This window comes from Mesoplodon densirostris, chromosome 2 (assembly GCF_025265405.1).
Source record: "Mesoplodon densirostris isolate mMesDen1 chromosome 2, mMesDen1 primary haplotype, whole genome shotgun sequence".
Classification (NCBI taxonomy): domain Eukaryota; kingdom Metazoa; phylum Chordata; class Mammalia; order Artiodactyla; family Ziphiidae; genus Mesoplodon; species Mesoplodon densirostris.
Window position 1 is genome coordinate 66,292,042 of NC_082662.1, and position 17,671 is coordinate 66,309,712.

Genomic DNA, 17,671 nt, shown 5'->3' on the forward strand with positions numbered 1-17,671 from the left:
ATTATTGTCCCCTTTTTTTATAACCAAGGAAATTAGTGTAAATGTGTTACATAACTTGCCTTAGATTACATAGTCATTAGCAGTACTGGTATTCTAACTAGGGAGGCTAATTCTAGTACCCACAATCTTAACCCTGCATTGTAAACATACCAAATTTAACATGTGAAAAACAAAACATTTTATTTCTGCCTCAGAAACTACCTTTTCCTGTTCTTCCCTATCTCTGTGTCATGTCATTCTACTGCTATTTATTGCTCTTGGAAAAAATTTGAATACCTAATACAGTGGCCTGCAAAGTCCTACAAGATCAGATGTCTTTGACCTTATCTTGCATAATACTTTTTCCTTCTTTTATTTCTTAAACTTATACTCAACACTGGTCTTAGACTAAGCTTACTTCCATCTTAGGACTGTTGCACTAGCTACTCCCTGTCATTTAATGGCCATCCTCGAAACTGTGACTTAGATTTCCCCTATTTGGAATTTACCATTTATCTCAAAGTTTACCTCCTCAGTGAAACTTTCCCTGACTACTCAAGTTAAAGTAACCATTTTATCATTTGCCTCTTTCCTCTTGTAGCCATTGGTACTTTATGACACTGTATATAATATTTTTTATTTGTTTATTTTCTCTGTCTCCTCTGACATATATACACAGTAAAAATATAAGCTCCATGAAAGCAGAGATTTAACTATCTCACTCACCTCAGTGTTCCCACTGCTCAAACATTGTTTCAACACATATGTTGTGAGCATATTTATATATTCAAGAAGTATTTGTTGAGTGTATGAAAGGTTTATTGAAAAGGAGAATGATGTGGTCAAAACTGTATGTAAGAAAATTTATCTGCTAATAGTGTAGATGATGGACTGCAACGAAAAAAGTCTTAGTCAAGGGGACCACTCAGGAGGCTATGGAGGGTGATGTTGGAAATAAGAAGAAATGTGAGAGGTACTAGTGAGTCAAAACCAGCAGAATTCTGAAACTGATTGAGTTGAAGTGACTCAAGGTCATTTGGAATAAGAAAGTGCCATTAATGTGAATAAGGAATGCTAGGAGATGATAGGTCACACTTGGAAAATTATGAATGGTATTCACAAGAGCACTTTTGAATTTTTAATTTGAGATGTCATTGGAAGGCAGGATATATGGAATTTAGACTTAACAGAGAAGTCAGGACCAAAAATGAAGTTATCAGATTGTATAAGAATTACCAAAGGTGGCAATTAGAATGAGAAAATAGTTTAGGGCTAAGCTCCTAAATCAGTCAATTTTTGGAGACAGAAAGGATATAGATAAAATTAGTTTACCTCAGTGGAAAAAATGCTGGGTTTTTTTTGTTTGTTTGTTTGTTTTAGAATGGAGAAAATGTTAAGTCTGTAACCTTAGCAGAGGGAGGCAATGGAAGAGTAAAGGAAGATGAAATCTTTAACTTTCTTGCTAGAGCAGGTGTAGAGTGGAAGATTTGGAAACTATAACATTAATTTTGTTGTTTGAAGTTTTTTCCAAAGTTTTTTTCAATTTTTATAACTTCTCAACCTTCACTTATGTGTGACAGCATTAAGAAATCAAACTTTGTTTTTTAATGGGAGGATTTTCTTAACTGTCAGTATTTGAAATTTTATGTATATGCATAAATGCAATGCCTATCCCATGAAGACTTGACTTTCTTGCTACTGGGTGTGCTTGAGATATTGATGGGCCAAGTATTATAGAAGTTGTGGTTTGAATTCTCACTTTGAGGGAGAGAGTTAAACATGAAGAGCTTTCTTTGCATTCCCTTCCAGATCTGGAGTTTTGTGAATTTGTGACCCTCCACATTACTGTTTTGAGTGTTCTGACTTATAAAATGAGGTTTATAGTAGTAATTTTTCATAGGATTACTTAGAGAAATATTTAATTCATTTTTTATCAACAACTATTTTTGAAGTCTCCATGTGCCAGGTTTAAATAAGTTAATGGGTATGAAAGGTTAATTACATAATAAAAATTCAATGAATGTTAATTTCTATTAATATTATTAAAAAGCACCATGTCTCTCCAAAGACAGAAATACAGTGCAAATAATAGTGTGAAGAAAGTAAGGATTATTTTGGTTATTGCATAAAGTATTCTAACTTAAATGCTCAAGCAATGTTTCAAACATTTTCACTGAGTGAAAACATTTTAATAAGTCAAGTTAAGAAAGACACTACTGATTAATTACATATACAGCCCATGACATTATGTCGTTAATTATGTATAGGATCCATGACACATATGTGTTAGAGAAAAATCAAGTACTGAACTACCATGAAGTGGCCCACTGCAGCCAGTTCAATAGTGCAGTTGCTGGAGAAAGCACATTTACTGGCGTGATCTACATGTACGTTTGAGTTGAGTTTGCAAGAGCCTCACCATAGGTAAATGTCCTTTCTGTCTTTCATGGTCAAGTGGTAGGAGATTGATTATAACTGAACAGCCTGTCATCTGTTTCTACATTTCAACCATCTGAGAACTGCTCCTTGCTTTCTCATGTGCTCTTGTGCCAGAAATCACACTTAAGTTTTCTTTGAGCGCCTAAATTGGCTGACAGTCAGGGAATCAATATATCCTGTTGCACAGTGTTCAAAGCTGCTATTGAGAGAAAAGTAACACTAAAGATGTGTTTCCTTGCAGGATAGTGCAGAATTGATCACTTCTCTGCTTCACAGTGGAGCTGACATACAGCAGGTTGGGTATGGCGGCCTCACTGCCCTGCATATTGCTACAATTGCTGGTCACCTGGAGGTAAGTCATATCTTGGCCACCTGTGAAAACAAACCTACCTCTTTGGATTCTTGTTTTCAAATGGTGGCTTTTGAGATTCTAGGAGTTGGTTTAATTTTAACTAATGAACACACACACATTTCTTTTTGGGTTCAAATTAAGCTATATAAATGTTCTTTTGATAACAAATTCAGTCTATTTTGTAACAGTGCAATCAAACATCAATTAATATAAAGATGGCTGGATATACAGAGGCTATATAGCAGTGATTAAAAGCATAAGTATTGGAGTCAGGCAACTGTTTCTACCACTTGCTATATTTACTTCAAGCAAGTTACTGTACCTTCAGACACCTCTGTTTTCCTCATTTATAAAATAGAAATAGTGATAAGCCTATTGTAATGATTAAATTAGATAATCGGTATAAAGCACTTTGCAGATTGTTTCATTCATGGTAAGGACTCAATGAAAAATTATTCATTAATTAAATCACATGTGTACTATTTGATTTATTAAGCATCTGTTGTGTGCCAGATACCATTCTACTTACTGAGGTGACTGTAACAAGTAAAACAGGCAATTTTTTGAAATTTAGTTGTAGACAACAAGACAAACAATAAGGAAAAAAATACTATATAATGTTAGTATAATGTTAGTGAGTACAAGAAAAATAATAAAATGAGGTAAAATGAAAGCAGAGTGGAGAAGTGGGCACCATTTTAAATAAGCTATATAGTGAAGCTATCATTAATATATATAGTAGTATCGGCAAAGGCCCTGGGGCAGAAAATAGCTAAGTGTATTGGAGGGGCACGAGTGATCCAAAGTCACTAGTGTATATGCGCTGGAGGCAGAGTGATGGAGACAAGGTGATGGTTACAAACAAGATTACAGTGTTTTAAAGGCTAGAGGAGGGACTCTGGCTCTTATCTTAAACTTAATTGTTGAAGTATTAATTTCATATATGCAGAGCACTTTAATTTGCATTGTTTATTTAATTTACTGAACAGATCTTCATGAAATAGTTTTTATTGTCACTGCCATTTAATAGATATAAAACCAAGGCTCTGTACAGTAATTGTTTTTACAGATTACAAAGCCATTGAGAAAAAAAAGCCATGTCTGGAATCTTGGTCATTTTACTCAAACTTCCATGATTTTCACACTCTATTAATTGTGGTAATCACATGCAAGCTCAACAGAGTTAATAAATGAGCAGTCTTATGTCTTCATTATTAAGTAGTTATCTATTTCTCCCATTTAGTCATGTTGCAAGTTAAAGTGTACTTTCCTCACTTACACACACATGCACAATTGTGAACAAATAGAGCTGCATATAAAGTCATACATAAAACCTGTAAAATAGGTGTGAGTCATCTCTCTTAACAGTGTCAATTTGAAGGGCTTTTCATTCAAAAAATATTAATATATCTCAATGGGAGCAAAATAGTTTCCTTCATGTTGACATTTCCACTCCTTACTATATTCCCCTGAAAATAAATTATCTTATTTCCCAGAAAATAAATGTTTTTTATGATATTTATTATAAATATAAATGAATTTGTATTACTTATTAGGAGAGGGAAAATCCCATTAGAATCACTTAAATGTAAATGGTTTCCAAAAAAGAAATCGAGGTTAGTGATAAAGTAAATGGAAGGTAATTATATGAAGTCTGGGTAGAAGAATTAATGAGGTAGACATTAAGTCCCAGTGACTAACACATTCAACCTCTTAATTCCAGGAAAATGACAGAAGTTTTTTAATTTTTTTAACATCTTTATTGGAGTATAATTGCTTTACAATGGTGTGTTAGTTGCTGCTGTATAACAAAGTGAATCAGCTATATGTATACATATATCCCCATATCTCCTCCCTCTTGTGTCTCCCTCCCACCCTCCCTATCCCATTCCTCTAGGTGTACACAAAGCACCAAGCTGATCTCCCTGTGCTAGGCGGCTGCTTCCCACTAGCTATCTATTTTACATTTGGTAGTGTATATATGTCCATGCCACTCTCTCACTTCATTCCAGCTTGCCCTTCCCCCTCCCCGTGTCCTCAAGTCCATTCTCTATGTCTGTGTCTTTATTCCTGTCCTGCCCCTAGGTTCTTCAGAACCTTTTATTTTTTTTTAGATTCCATATATATGTGTTAGTATATGGTATTTGTTCTTCTCTTTCTGACTGACTTCACTTTGTATGACAGTCTCTAGGTCCATCCACCTCACTACAAATGACTCAATTTTGTTTCTTTATGGCTGAGTAATATTCTATTGTATATATGTGCCACATCTTTTCAGAATATGTTTTGCAAAACAAAATCCTTTTTGTCTAGTACTGAGCTAATCACATTTTTGAGTGATAGAATTATAACAGGGTCAAAAACAAGGTGGTTAAGAGCTTGGTCTCTTCATCTATTCAAATAACTGTTTTTTTTGCTTTATCATAGTATGGAAGGAGATATTATATTGCTTCTACCAGCCTTAGGGCAAATTTTACCAAAATAATTCCAAACAGATCTCTACTCTTGTCTCACAGTTCTCCATGGGTTCTCCAACTTCCTTCATTAGCTCTGGTATAACATTTAATAACTTTTATAGTCAATCATGGATACTGCATAAAACAGCTATATATGTTAGTCTTTATTCTCTTATCTAATGAGCTAATTAAGTTACAGATCATATAGGAAAATGGTATCCAAAAAACCTGAAAGCATCTTATTCAAAATACAGAATTTTTAAATTTAGATTATTTCCTTCACAACTGTTAATTGCAATACCCACTTTTAATGCATTTCCCCACACACACACACTCATTCATCCATTTAACAAATATTTTTGAGCCTCTACTTTTTCCATAACATTGTGCTAGAATATGGGAATGATACAAGAAAATAAGGCATAGTTTTTCCCCCTAAAGACTTTATAGTATAGCTGGACACACAAAATAAATACACAAGAAAGTTTATATAAGCAATTCAAAAGTAAAATATCGATATAGTCATAACTATAGAAGAGGAAAGAGTCAAAGGTCAGAGCGGGTTTGATATTTGGAATAATTAGAAATATGATCAGTACATAGCAAGGAATGGCAAAGAACACAAATTTAGAAGTGTTAGTATTTCACTGGGAATAGAGATCAAGGTGGACTAGAAGATTTAGGGAAGGATTTATGAGAGGTGGTTTGAAATTGGGCTGCACTTTGAAAAGTGGTAAGAACTGGACAGAGAAAAGAAGAGGAATCATGTCTAAAACTGAGAAGGACAAATGAGTCGAGTACATTTAGGGGAGAGTAGAATAGAATGATAGCATGAAACAGATTGTGAAGTGTCCTTGTAGGATGTTAGGAATGGACCAGACTAAAGAAACTGAAAATGGAAGTCCAAAGAGTTTAATTCAATTCAATAAGTAACTATCATAGTTTATGATGTACAATACACAAGACTATATGGTGTGGTAGATAAACAGATGAATAGAACACAGAAGTTCCCACTCTTAAAGACACTTACAGACAATAGGATTTTTTTCCACTAGGAAATGAGGAGCCATTGAGACTTTTTGAGCAAGAGAATGATTGGAGACATAATAAATAATGTGTTGAAGAGGATTTCTTTGACTTCAGTATTTAGTGTGGATTCCAGAGTGATGATATGATGATTAAATATACAAAGATAAAGGATTGGGTAAAGGATTCAATTCTGAGGAAAAACCAGTTACCTCTAGACACGTTGATTTGCTGATCACATACAAATTTTCAAGTGGAAATGTTTGTTAATCATTTAAAAATATACAACTAGTATTCAGTGGAGAAGTTGGGACTTAATGAAAGCTTTTGGAAATTATATGTGATATTTGCAGCCATAACAGTAGCTGAAATTTGGCCAAGGGCTAAGCCTAAGAGAACACCCACAGAGGCTTTAGGAATTACTGAATAGCCATTGAGGACACAAAGAAGGATTGGTCAGAGTGGTATGAGGGAAACAAGGATAATATAGTCTCACAATAATTAAAGGTATAGAGAGTTTCAATAGATAAAGATCCTGGGTATCATATGGTGTATAAAAGTTGAGTGCAATAGGGTAAAATATACATAATAGTATTTATTTGCTATACCAAAAATTTAGATGCTTATTCCACTCCTAGTTTTTACTCTTGGTTAGCAGGAATGGTGGCAATGGATCAGTGGGAGTTTCCTTTCATCAGTAATCACTTTCCTTTATTGCCCAATTTTTCTGTGAAACAATAACTGATGCTAAGTCTGACAGGCCTCTTTGTCTACACATATCAAATTCAGACCCTCCATTAGTGTCTCAAGTGTGTTTGTCCTCCCATAATTGTAATTCTATTAAACAATTTTAAAATAAAATTTACATTGACTAGGCAGCTGTCTTCTTCAATAATAGAGGAGAACATGTGCTGCAAACTCCTAGACATGCTGACTGCAATTTGAGACTCAGATTTAGATTTACTGTGCTCTGAAAAGCAGGCAAATATTGGTTGTCCTGAGTCTCACTACTTCTCCCTGACTAATTTATCCATCTATCAATACATATTCATGTGCTGCTTTACACAAGGCCGGAGATTCTGTCAGCAATCAATAAACAGGCATTAAACCCTCTTCCCCCCTTTGAGTCCAGAGGGCACATGAGTCATATACTCTCTCAAGCATGGGAAATGAGAACAATTAACTAACATGTGATAGTGTTTTATCATTCACATACATTTGTCATTTGGTTCGCCTGTGAGATAGTTACCTTTAGACTCAGTTTACCAGTGAGGAAACTGAGGATTGAAGAAATTAAATGACTTTCACAGGACCATGCAGATAATAAATAAATGAGATGGATAGGACTCAAACCTGGTTTTCTTACTTCACATCTGTAGTTTTGTAAATAAAAAAAAAATTACTCCCTTATGACTCTTGTATGTATTGCTGAAACAGGGCTTGCAGCCATAAGACACTAAACAAGTATTGAGAAAACAAAACAGAAACTGAATATGTTACTATCTAAGGCCCAGATATTGCTACATGTACAATTAAAGCAATATTAATTGATTCAAGTATAACTGTATATGGCACTTAGTAAATGGGCACAAGAACCCATGGAGGTATGTATGTATGTGAGCATTCAATACACACACATACCCTCACAAGCACACACATACATACACCCCAAGTGTATACACCCCACTTCATACTTAGTCGAATATCTCTTTTAAAAGCTGTTACACTTTGGTGTTTCATGCAGTCGTTTCTGCAGTTATAAGAAGACAAATCAATTATGTGTAGCTTTAGGCAACTGAATAGCAAAGAGAAAAGCATGTCTGGGATGATGTAATATATAATGTATAGGGATTATGGAGTGTTTTCTTTTTCACAGAAAGGTATAGTTTCATATATACTTTGTGCAGGCGATAGTATTATTTTCATAGTTTAATTTATTCTATCCTACCTCATCCCATTTTTGGATTGTAAGCACTTACTCAAGCACTGCTTCACAAATGCTTCCCAGTTCTTTCGGAATTTATATCTGATTTCAAGGAAATGTTGTTGATGTTGTTCCAGTTCCTTCTTAACTAAATCATCTGAATGTTTCAGGAGAGAGTTTTGTATACCAAGAAGCTTCTGACCCTGTTATTTCTTCTAAAATGGCTTGAATTTTCTTTCCAAAGGCACAAACAAGTGAATTCTTGGAATTATAAAATGTGGTTTCTCTCTCTCTCTCTCTCTCTCTCTCTCTCTCTTTTTTAAAGAGATAATGTGCTCATGAGTTTTATAGCTTAAAAGTATCAGATATGCCTCCAGTTTATGACTAGACAATAGTCCCTTATGAACTTCATCTGGAATCAGAAAACTGACTTCATCCTCATTCGAGATTTTATCCTCATTTTCCAGAAGAAAAAACTGAGGCAGAGAGGAGTTACATAACTTGTCCAAGGTGACAGACGTAATAATTGGTAGAGTGGGTGTTTATATGCTGTGTGGTGTCAGAGCCAGCCCTCACAATGCTACACTGCCCTTCTTTTAATCCAAACAGCAACTTCTCAGTCCACCTGACCCGAATTTAAGCTTTGGGAGTGGTAGATAGAAACTTAGAATTTAAATATCAGGGAAGTGTGCTCTATTCTCAGTTCTGAATTGTCTCAAAGACTAAGCACATCAAGGTATTCTGGTGTCTCTTTATATGAAACCCATTCTTCTAAGCTCTATGCCTTATCTCTGATATTTCTGCATTACATTTTTAAACAGCTTTGTTGAGATAAAATTTATATGCCATGTAGGTCACCCATTTAAATGTACAATTCAATGGATTTTTTAGCAAATTCACAGAATTGTGTAATCATCACTATAATTTTAGAACATTTTTGTCACCCTAAAAGGAAACATAATATCCAATAGCCATCAGTCCCATCTACCCTTCACTGCTCAGACCTAGACAACCACTAACATACTGTCCATCTCTATAGTTTTGGCTATTCTAGACATTTCATATAAATGGAATCATAAAATATGTGATCTTTTGTGATTGACTTCTTTTATTTAGCATAACATTTTCAAGGTTTATTTATTTCAACAGGGTTGGTTTATATCAGAATCATGTTATAATTATAAATGCCTTTATTTAGCAAAACAGCAAAATGTATACAGTTCAACCAGTAGTGTAACTGGAGTTCTTTTCAACTACTCCTCTATTTTCATTATAAATTGATGCTGGAAGAAAAATTTCAACTAAACCTTCAGGTTCTAAACCTGCATTATGTAGTCACAAGCATGTGTTCAAGTTGTCAGGCTAGGAACACCTCCATTAGAGAAAGTGGCCAAGTAGGGCCTCTTCCTGAATGGGTGTACCACCTCTTACATGCTAGATAAGGCCGCTGTTCAAGATTATCAATTACCCTGCCTACCATAGACTCACTCTTTAGATTTTGAAGCAGTTATAAATTTTAGGGCACCTCTGTAAAAATGCAAAATTTCCTAATCCTTGAGGTTAGCTCTTATAGTTAAAATCTTAGTAATCAGCTCATACCCTCAAACCTTGCTAATTGAAATATGATCCACTGACCAGCAATGTAGGATCATCAGGGAACTAGTTAAAAAATAGAATCTCAGACCTATGTAAAGTCAGCACTTTAACAAGATTCCCAGGTGATTGATATACATATTCAAACTTAAGAAACACTACCCTAAAAAGTATTAGGAGAAATTAGATTTAAAGATATCTGAGAGAAAGGTAGCTTGAAAATATGAATGAATAATTAGAAAGAGGTACCACCTTCATTTGTTTTACAATTTTGCTTTTGGCTGACCCCAATTCAAATTATTTTAATAACTTTTGAAGCATCATTCAGGGCTTATTCTAGAGCTCAGGATAATGACTACTCACTATGTGTAACATATGCCTTGTACTATGACACATAGTAGGCACTCCATGAATATTAACCTCTCTTTTCCTTTCTGAGATGTAAAATCTTATAGGAGCAGTATTTAATATAAATGAAAGTTTAAAATATAACAGAGATACAACACAATAATTATAAATAACCCAGTTAAAACATAGGCTCAGGATTTGAACTGACATTTCTCCAAAGAAGGTATACAAATGGCCAAGAAGCACATGAAAAGATGTCCATCATTAGTCATTAGGGAAAAGCAAGTCAAAACCACAGTGATATACCACATCATATCCAGTAAGATGAATATAATAAAAAAAATCATATCAAGGATTGGTAAGGATATGGAGAAACTGGAACACACATACATTATTGGTGGGAAGATAAAATGGTGCAGCTGCTTTGGAACAGTGTGGCAGTTCTTTAAAAAGTAAAACATAGAATTACTATAGGACCCAGTAATTCCACTTTAGGTATATACCCAAGACATATGAAAACTTGTACATGAACGTTCATACCATTATTATTCATGATAATCAAAGAGTAGAAACAAATATATATCAGCTGATGAGTGAATAAATAAAATTTGGTATATCCATACTATGGAATTTTATTCATCAATAAAAAGGAATGAAGTATTTATACATGCTACAACATAGTTGAACCCTGGAAATGTCATTAACTTGTGAACGCTGTTGTGGTAGGAGGAGTGTAATGGACTTATCTTTTTAACATCCATGATTATTTATGCATATATTTGTAGCTGGGCAAAAGGGTATGTGAATTTTATATTTTGATAATTATTTCCAAAAAGCCTTTCAAAAAGTGGATTTATTTACCTTTTACAGTATGAATACCTGCTTTCCTTTGCATAAAATAGCAATATCTATTACCTTTCCCAATTATATAAATAATAAAATCTTGTTAAGTATAAGGGATTGAGGTTTTTTTAATTGATATACTGTTGATTCTTTGAATTCCTTATCCTATAGGCTGCCTATTTTTGTATTAACTTTTTTTTCTTACTGACTTGGAAGATACCCTTGTACATTGAGGATTTAAGCTTTGTCATATCTGTTGCAGCCTATTTTATTAGTTTCCTCTTCAAGCATTTTTCTATATATGTTTTCAAATTTATGTGACTAGATTTTTAATATTTTGCTTTGTGGCCTCTGCTTAGAAAGACTTGGTCCTTCAAAGATTGTGTAAAAAGGAAATCACAAATATTTACCTCAAGTACTTTTAATTTTGTTTTCCCCACTATATGTAGATTCTATCAGGAATGTCTTTTAGTATAAGGAATGAAATAGGAATTCAGTTTTTATTTTTCTCCCCAAAAGGTTATTCAGATAGTCAAACAATATGTATTGAATACTCCTTATTTTCTCCTTTGTCTTCTATTTAGGTCTATCTGTGTATTCCAATGCTAATAGCAAGCACAACTCTTTTATTAGTTAGTGTACATTTAGGTTATGTTTTAATATCTAAAAGTGCAGGTACTCTCCCCTGGCACTTCTTTTTTTTTTCAGAATTTCCTGACTATTCTTACATTTTTAATGTTTATATGAACTTTAGGGGCACTAGATTACAATAGTAAAAAGCATGGGTTCCAAAGCCAGACTCTCTACATTTAAATCTCAGAAAACATCTACAACTTACTAGCTGTATGCCATTGGGAAAGTCATTTATCCTCTCTGGGTCTCAGTTTTCTAACTTTAGAAAGCAGATTATATTATTACCCACCTTATTGGCTGTGTGTGTGTGTGTGTGTGTGTATTAAGTGACTTAATATATGTTAAGTCTTAGGCACTGCCTAGAACACAATTGCTAACAAAGTAGGTTATCATTTTTTATTTGTTCTATTTTGTTTCTGATTTTATTATTTGTTTTTTTCCCTAAGGAAAAAAGTGTGATAGTATCCTAACTAGGTTGAATCCTAATTTATATATTAATTTAGGAAAAATTAAAAACCCCATAATATTGGGTCTTCCTATTCAAGAACAATATGTTTCTTTCCATTTATTTAAGTTTCTGCAGAATATTTTCCTTGTGAGTTTGTTAAAATTTATTCCGAGGGATTCTATCTTTTGGCTGCTAATGCAAATGACATTGTATTTTTTTTAAATTTGTTGTAGTTTGTATATAGGAAACTTTATTGATTATTGATTTTTAATGTTATAACCATTGAACTTACTGATTTATCTTATTGTTTCGTGTAGATATCTTAGGTGAGTCTTTTGTATATTCCTTGTTGACAATTATATTTCCTAGATGTGGTAATAATATTGCTTCCTTCTAATAATTAAAATCTTGCTTTTCTCTCTCCTAATTGCATTGGCTGATGCTTCCAGAACAATTGTCATTCTTCCATTGAATGATTTTGTACTCCTAGAGTGATACAATTGGTCAAGGCACATTATTCTCTTAGCTTGCTACTAAACATGTTTTGCTAATATTTCATAAGTGAGGTTAGTCTATGGTTTTCTTTTCTGTGTTTTTGTATTAGTTTGCTAGGTCTTCCATAACAAAATACCACAGACTAGATGACTTAAATAACTATTTATTTTCTCACAGTTTGGAAGCTAAAAGTTCAAGATCAAGGTGTAGGCAGGTTTTGTTTCTTCTGAAGCTTCTCTCCTTGGCTTGCAGGTGGCCTTCTTGCTGCGTGTTCACATGGTTGTATTGGTGTACAGATGTCTGGTGTCTCTCTCTCTCTGTCCTAATCTCCTCTTCTTATAAGGGTACCAGTATTGGATTAGGGACCACCGTAACTTAATTATGTCTTTAAAGATCTTATCTCAGAATACAATTACATTCTGAGGTACTGGGGTTTAGGGCTTCAACATATGAATTTGACAGAGTTCAGGACCCATTCAGTCCATTGCAATTATCTTTGTCAGGCTTTCGAATCAATGCTGGATTTGTAAAAAGAGTTTAGAAACTTTCTCTCTCTGGGTCTGTCTGTCTGTCTTTCTTTCTCTGAGGTTCTGGTATGTAACTCTATGTGATTTTACAGTATGTAGCACTGTTACCTTATCTCTGATTTCTCCCAAATTTTGCAGACAGAGGAACAAATCCTATATGAACATCATGGGCTACCACAATTCAGGTACAAAAAGCATAGGCAAGGACCAACTATACCAGTCAATCCACATCATTATAAATTATTGCTTAAATATTACTCTATCCATTAATGATGGATAGGTATTCTTATCACTATTCATTGGTATTAACTTTAAACTTGGTCTGAATAGTCATTTGCAGTTCTATGATGGCAAAGTCTGAGAAAGCTTCATGTCAAGTTCGTTAAGTCTGAAACTAAACACACAGTCTTAACTAACTGAGACTTGATTTAGGAACACTATATCTTCTGTGGCATTCAAAAGTGGTTTTCTCAGAAGTCGAAGCCAGAAACTCTATGTTCCAATTACTGAATGTGCCCTGTGTTACAGAATACTGTTTATTAAAGGCAAGGAGGCAGTCTCCTACTGTCTAGGCTTTAGGTCTGGAAATTGAGACAAAATCATAGATCATGCATCATAATCAGTAATTTTATGGTCTCAGAAACAATGCTTTAAGCATGTATTAATTGTAAGAATGATGTAAGGGTATGCTAGCTAAGTGTCACTTTTCTTTTTGGCACCTAAGTCTTTGCCATAGATTCTATAAGCTATTATTAAACATTAAGTATTGCTTTTGGGGTAAGGTATAAAAAGCATAAGCAGGAAAACTTTATAGGCTAATAAAAATATAAATGAGATGTTCATCAGCTTGCTACCCTGGAAAACGATGAAAGAAACATCACTTGAGAAATTAGATTTAAAGATTATTGCTAATCAAATCAATCTGAATTAGAAATCCCTTTGTTACCAGTCAGTGTTTTTTTGTGAATTTGCCTCTCTATGCCAGTGCTTCTATATACTGAATTGATTCCAACACCCTAGGTCCTTCATACATTAAAAAAATAGATAGATAGATAGATAGATAGGTGTAAATATAGATATAATGGTCTTTATATATCATATATCATTCATATATAAACTATACAATTATCAGCTACAGAAATAATTTCCCTGTTAGGTATATAAGAAACAGCTATATATTTTGATGCATCTGCACTTAACTTTCTTTTCCCATGCCATACTCCCTACGGTATTTGAAGACTGAGTTTTGAATCAAGATTTCTATAGCTTGCTCAAGTCACATCCCCAAAGTTTCAGAGCCTCCAAGCTTCCTATGTCTCAGGAGGGCAAAAAATTATTACTCTTCTTCCCCTCAATTAGGAATACATTGGAAGACCAATATGTTCTACCTGACCTTCAAATCCAACAGTAAATAGATAACAGTAAAGTAGATTGTGGGTGCCAATAGATTGGTAACTTTCTCTCAGGAATGCTTCCTTCTGGGATGGTATTTAGGGAGTAGAGTCCTTTAAGTATTTTATCTTCTTTGAAGATTGTGTGAGTTATTCTCCTTGATGAATCCCTTTGGTGGATATCCAAGAAACCTTTATAAATTTGCTGAGGTTAGGTGGAGTGAGAGGCTAGAACCCCCATGACTGGTCCTAAGCAGCTACCCTCTCTCACAGCATCTCTTTTCTGAGTTACCCCTTAAGGGCACTCAGCACCTCTGCCTCATCACATGTTCCTGCACAACTGAGTACCAGACAGATGTAGCTATGGTTAAGCATGGATCAATTAAGAAAGGCACATAAAGCCTTCTAGAGTTACTTTGAGAAGCAATTCAAGTGTAACCCCTTGTAGCATCTTTAACCTTGCTACCTTTTTCCTTTTTTCTGTGCCCTGAAGCTGGCTACTAATGGACTTCCTAATTTCTGGGCTAAGCTATCCCATAATTACTGCAGATCTCCACACCTGGACAGGTCCTGACAGAAGTTGAAGAATCATTCTCATAATTCCCTCCTGAAAAGGTATGCATTGACTATCCAGAAAACTTGGAAGAAATTCCAAATTAAATAAGACAAAGGGCTATGAATGCAAATCTTTTGTCTAGAACTGTAAAGGACTGTCGTCATCCTCCTGTACTTCTTGTAGTAGTACTCTGACTTATAAGGCTGTCCCCCAATATTTTATAGTTCACTTCATCCTAAAAACTAAAAAAGTACCAGGTTATCTAAAGCATGACTTTGATAAAGTCACTCCTCTGACCAAGAACCTTGGTGACTCCAAAATACACCCAGAAGTAATGACCCAGCTCCCCTACCTTTTCAGCCATGGGTCCTCATATTCTTCATTTTGCAACCCATGCTCTAAATTAAATTAAATGACCCATTTATATGCCCTGTGCTTTTATCACACCACAGTTTCTTTATGGTTTGCCCCTCCCACCCATCCTCAAAGTTCAGCTAAAATGACACCTTCATGAAACTGTTAGATCCCTCTACCTTGAGGTGTTTCTATGCTCTTAACAGGCACAACACTTTATACCTTTTTTGTAGCATTTAATACTGTGTGTTTTATAAACATGGCTTTATTTAATTGTTTTATTATATATTTTTCTTGAGCATAGGAACTGCATGTTAAAATCATTACAGCCCTCACAGGTACAAGTTTTGTGCTTTTGCATATAGTACACATTTTTAATAAATGTTTGCTGAATGACTAAATTAATGATTATTTAAGTGTTATTTTAGAAATTATACAAAATGAGTAAAATCATTTCTCCTCTCAATAAATGCAGAAGAGATTCTAATGATACCTTTTATGAGAAAAGTAGCTTACCAAATCACAAGCAATTTTTCTGAATAGCTTCATACAAATTATTCTTATAAGTTCTATAAAATGAAGTACGTATACAGCCTATGCAAACAAAACTAATGATCAAGTTTTACCTTTAAAATTTTTTCTCTTTCCATTCAATATATCTTTTGACCTATTTAAAACATAAAGGAGGAATTTGGACTTAATCTAATGATGAAGCTTGACCCTAACAAGAGAGCATAGTAGAATTTAAATTTAATTCTACTCCACAAAAAGGGAGCATTCACTGTGAGATCTGCATGTCTCTCTATGACTTGGCTGAACTTTACTAATCCCCATTCTAATCAACAGTGTTGTCTCCAATCTAACATGAGAATTGTGCTCTCTGGCATAAAATCAGTTACTGACTCACAGTGCTGTGCTATCACACAGCTTCAACATTCATAGCTTGTGATCCATTTATGAAATGTCAAGATAAATAAAGATCTTTGGATTATTTATATCCACTTTCCCCCCCCACTGATGTAATACTTAGAGAATTACTATATGTCTAGTCCCTCTCCAGTTTGATTTTATATCTTTTAGTGTAATTGGTTGCCAAAGTGAATACACAACTTTTAAACTGATGATGCTAAGGAGGGTTGAAATGTGTTGTTCTAATACGGACTTAAAAAGTTAAGTTCTACTAACTTTTCTGTGTTTCCCCTGTGAATCTCCTGTGAATCAGGCAAACTTAGAATTTCCAGCTAAGTAAGCACTTTCTGAGCATTTCCAAATATGAGGTAATATACCAGCTATGGAGTGACAAGGATGTATGGGATGCATTCTTTGCTTAAGATATTTTGGCATTCTACATTTCTTTCTTTTTTCAAGAGATCAAGTATGGGCCCTCCCTGGAGCTGCTGGAATTGTTGAGATTGTGTCTAATTTTGGTAACTAAGCATTTTGCATCTCTCTGAGCTTACATAACATTTGTGATTGAACAAAACCCAGTACCAATATGTGAATAATAAATTTACCATTGAAACACTGCTGTCAAATTATGATAACTTCCTGCATTTTTGGCCTTAAAATTTTGCATATGTTATGATCCAGCAAATCCACTTCTAGAAATTTATTTTATGGAAATTATAAGAAATTGAATTGCAAGGGTGCCCATGTAAGTTAAGTAAGTAAAACAAGCTAAATGCCCAGCAATAAACACTGACTAAATCAAAAAGATATGTGGTAATGAGAACCTACCGTATAGCTCAGGGAACTCAACTTAATGCTCTGTGGTGACCTAAATGGGAAGGAAATCCAATAAAGACGGCATGTATGTATATGTATATCTGATTCACTTTGCTGTACAGTAGAAACTAACACAACATTGTAAAGCAACTATACTTCAATAAAAATTAATTTTAAAAAGGTACATGGCACAGTGGGATAGTCTGCAGTCATTAAGCATGACATTGTGCAAGGCTATACATTGACATGGAAAGAGGTAAACAAGGACTTGTGAAATATATAATGTTATTTAAGCTTACTTATTACATTTAAGGTTTTTTTTTTCTATCTTATTACTATAGTGAATACATTTTCTTAAAAAAAAGAACTTTACAGAAATGACTATACAATTAATGGCTACACACCTCTCCCCAGTCACTGTTACCCAAAGGTAACTGCTTTTGATATTTTGATGGATATTCTTCAAGATATTTTCATATATACATATTTTCTTCAAAAATAGAATCATACCAAATGCTTCTAAAGCATCTTTTGCTTATTTAAAAAATACTTTGGACAGCTTTCCAACTGTGCAAAACATTT

At 34.1% G+C, this 17,671-nt stretch overlaps 1 protein-coding gene across 1 annotated transcript in view; it reads left to right on the forward strand.

Annotated features, from left to right (window-relative positions):
* Window positions 1–17,671, forward strand: part of TNNI3K (TNNI3 interacting kinase) — a 282,262-nt gene that overhangs the window by 36,592 nt on the left and 227,999 nt on the right. Inside the window, exon 5 of the mRNA XM_060089965.1 lies at window positions 2,660–2,770. Within this exon, the coding sequence (XP_059945948.1) occupies window positions 2,660–2,770 (111 nt within the window). The remainder of the gene's footprint in view (window positions 1–2,659; window positions 2,771–17,671) is intronic.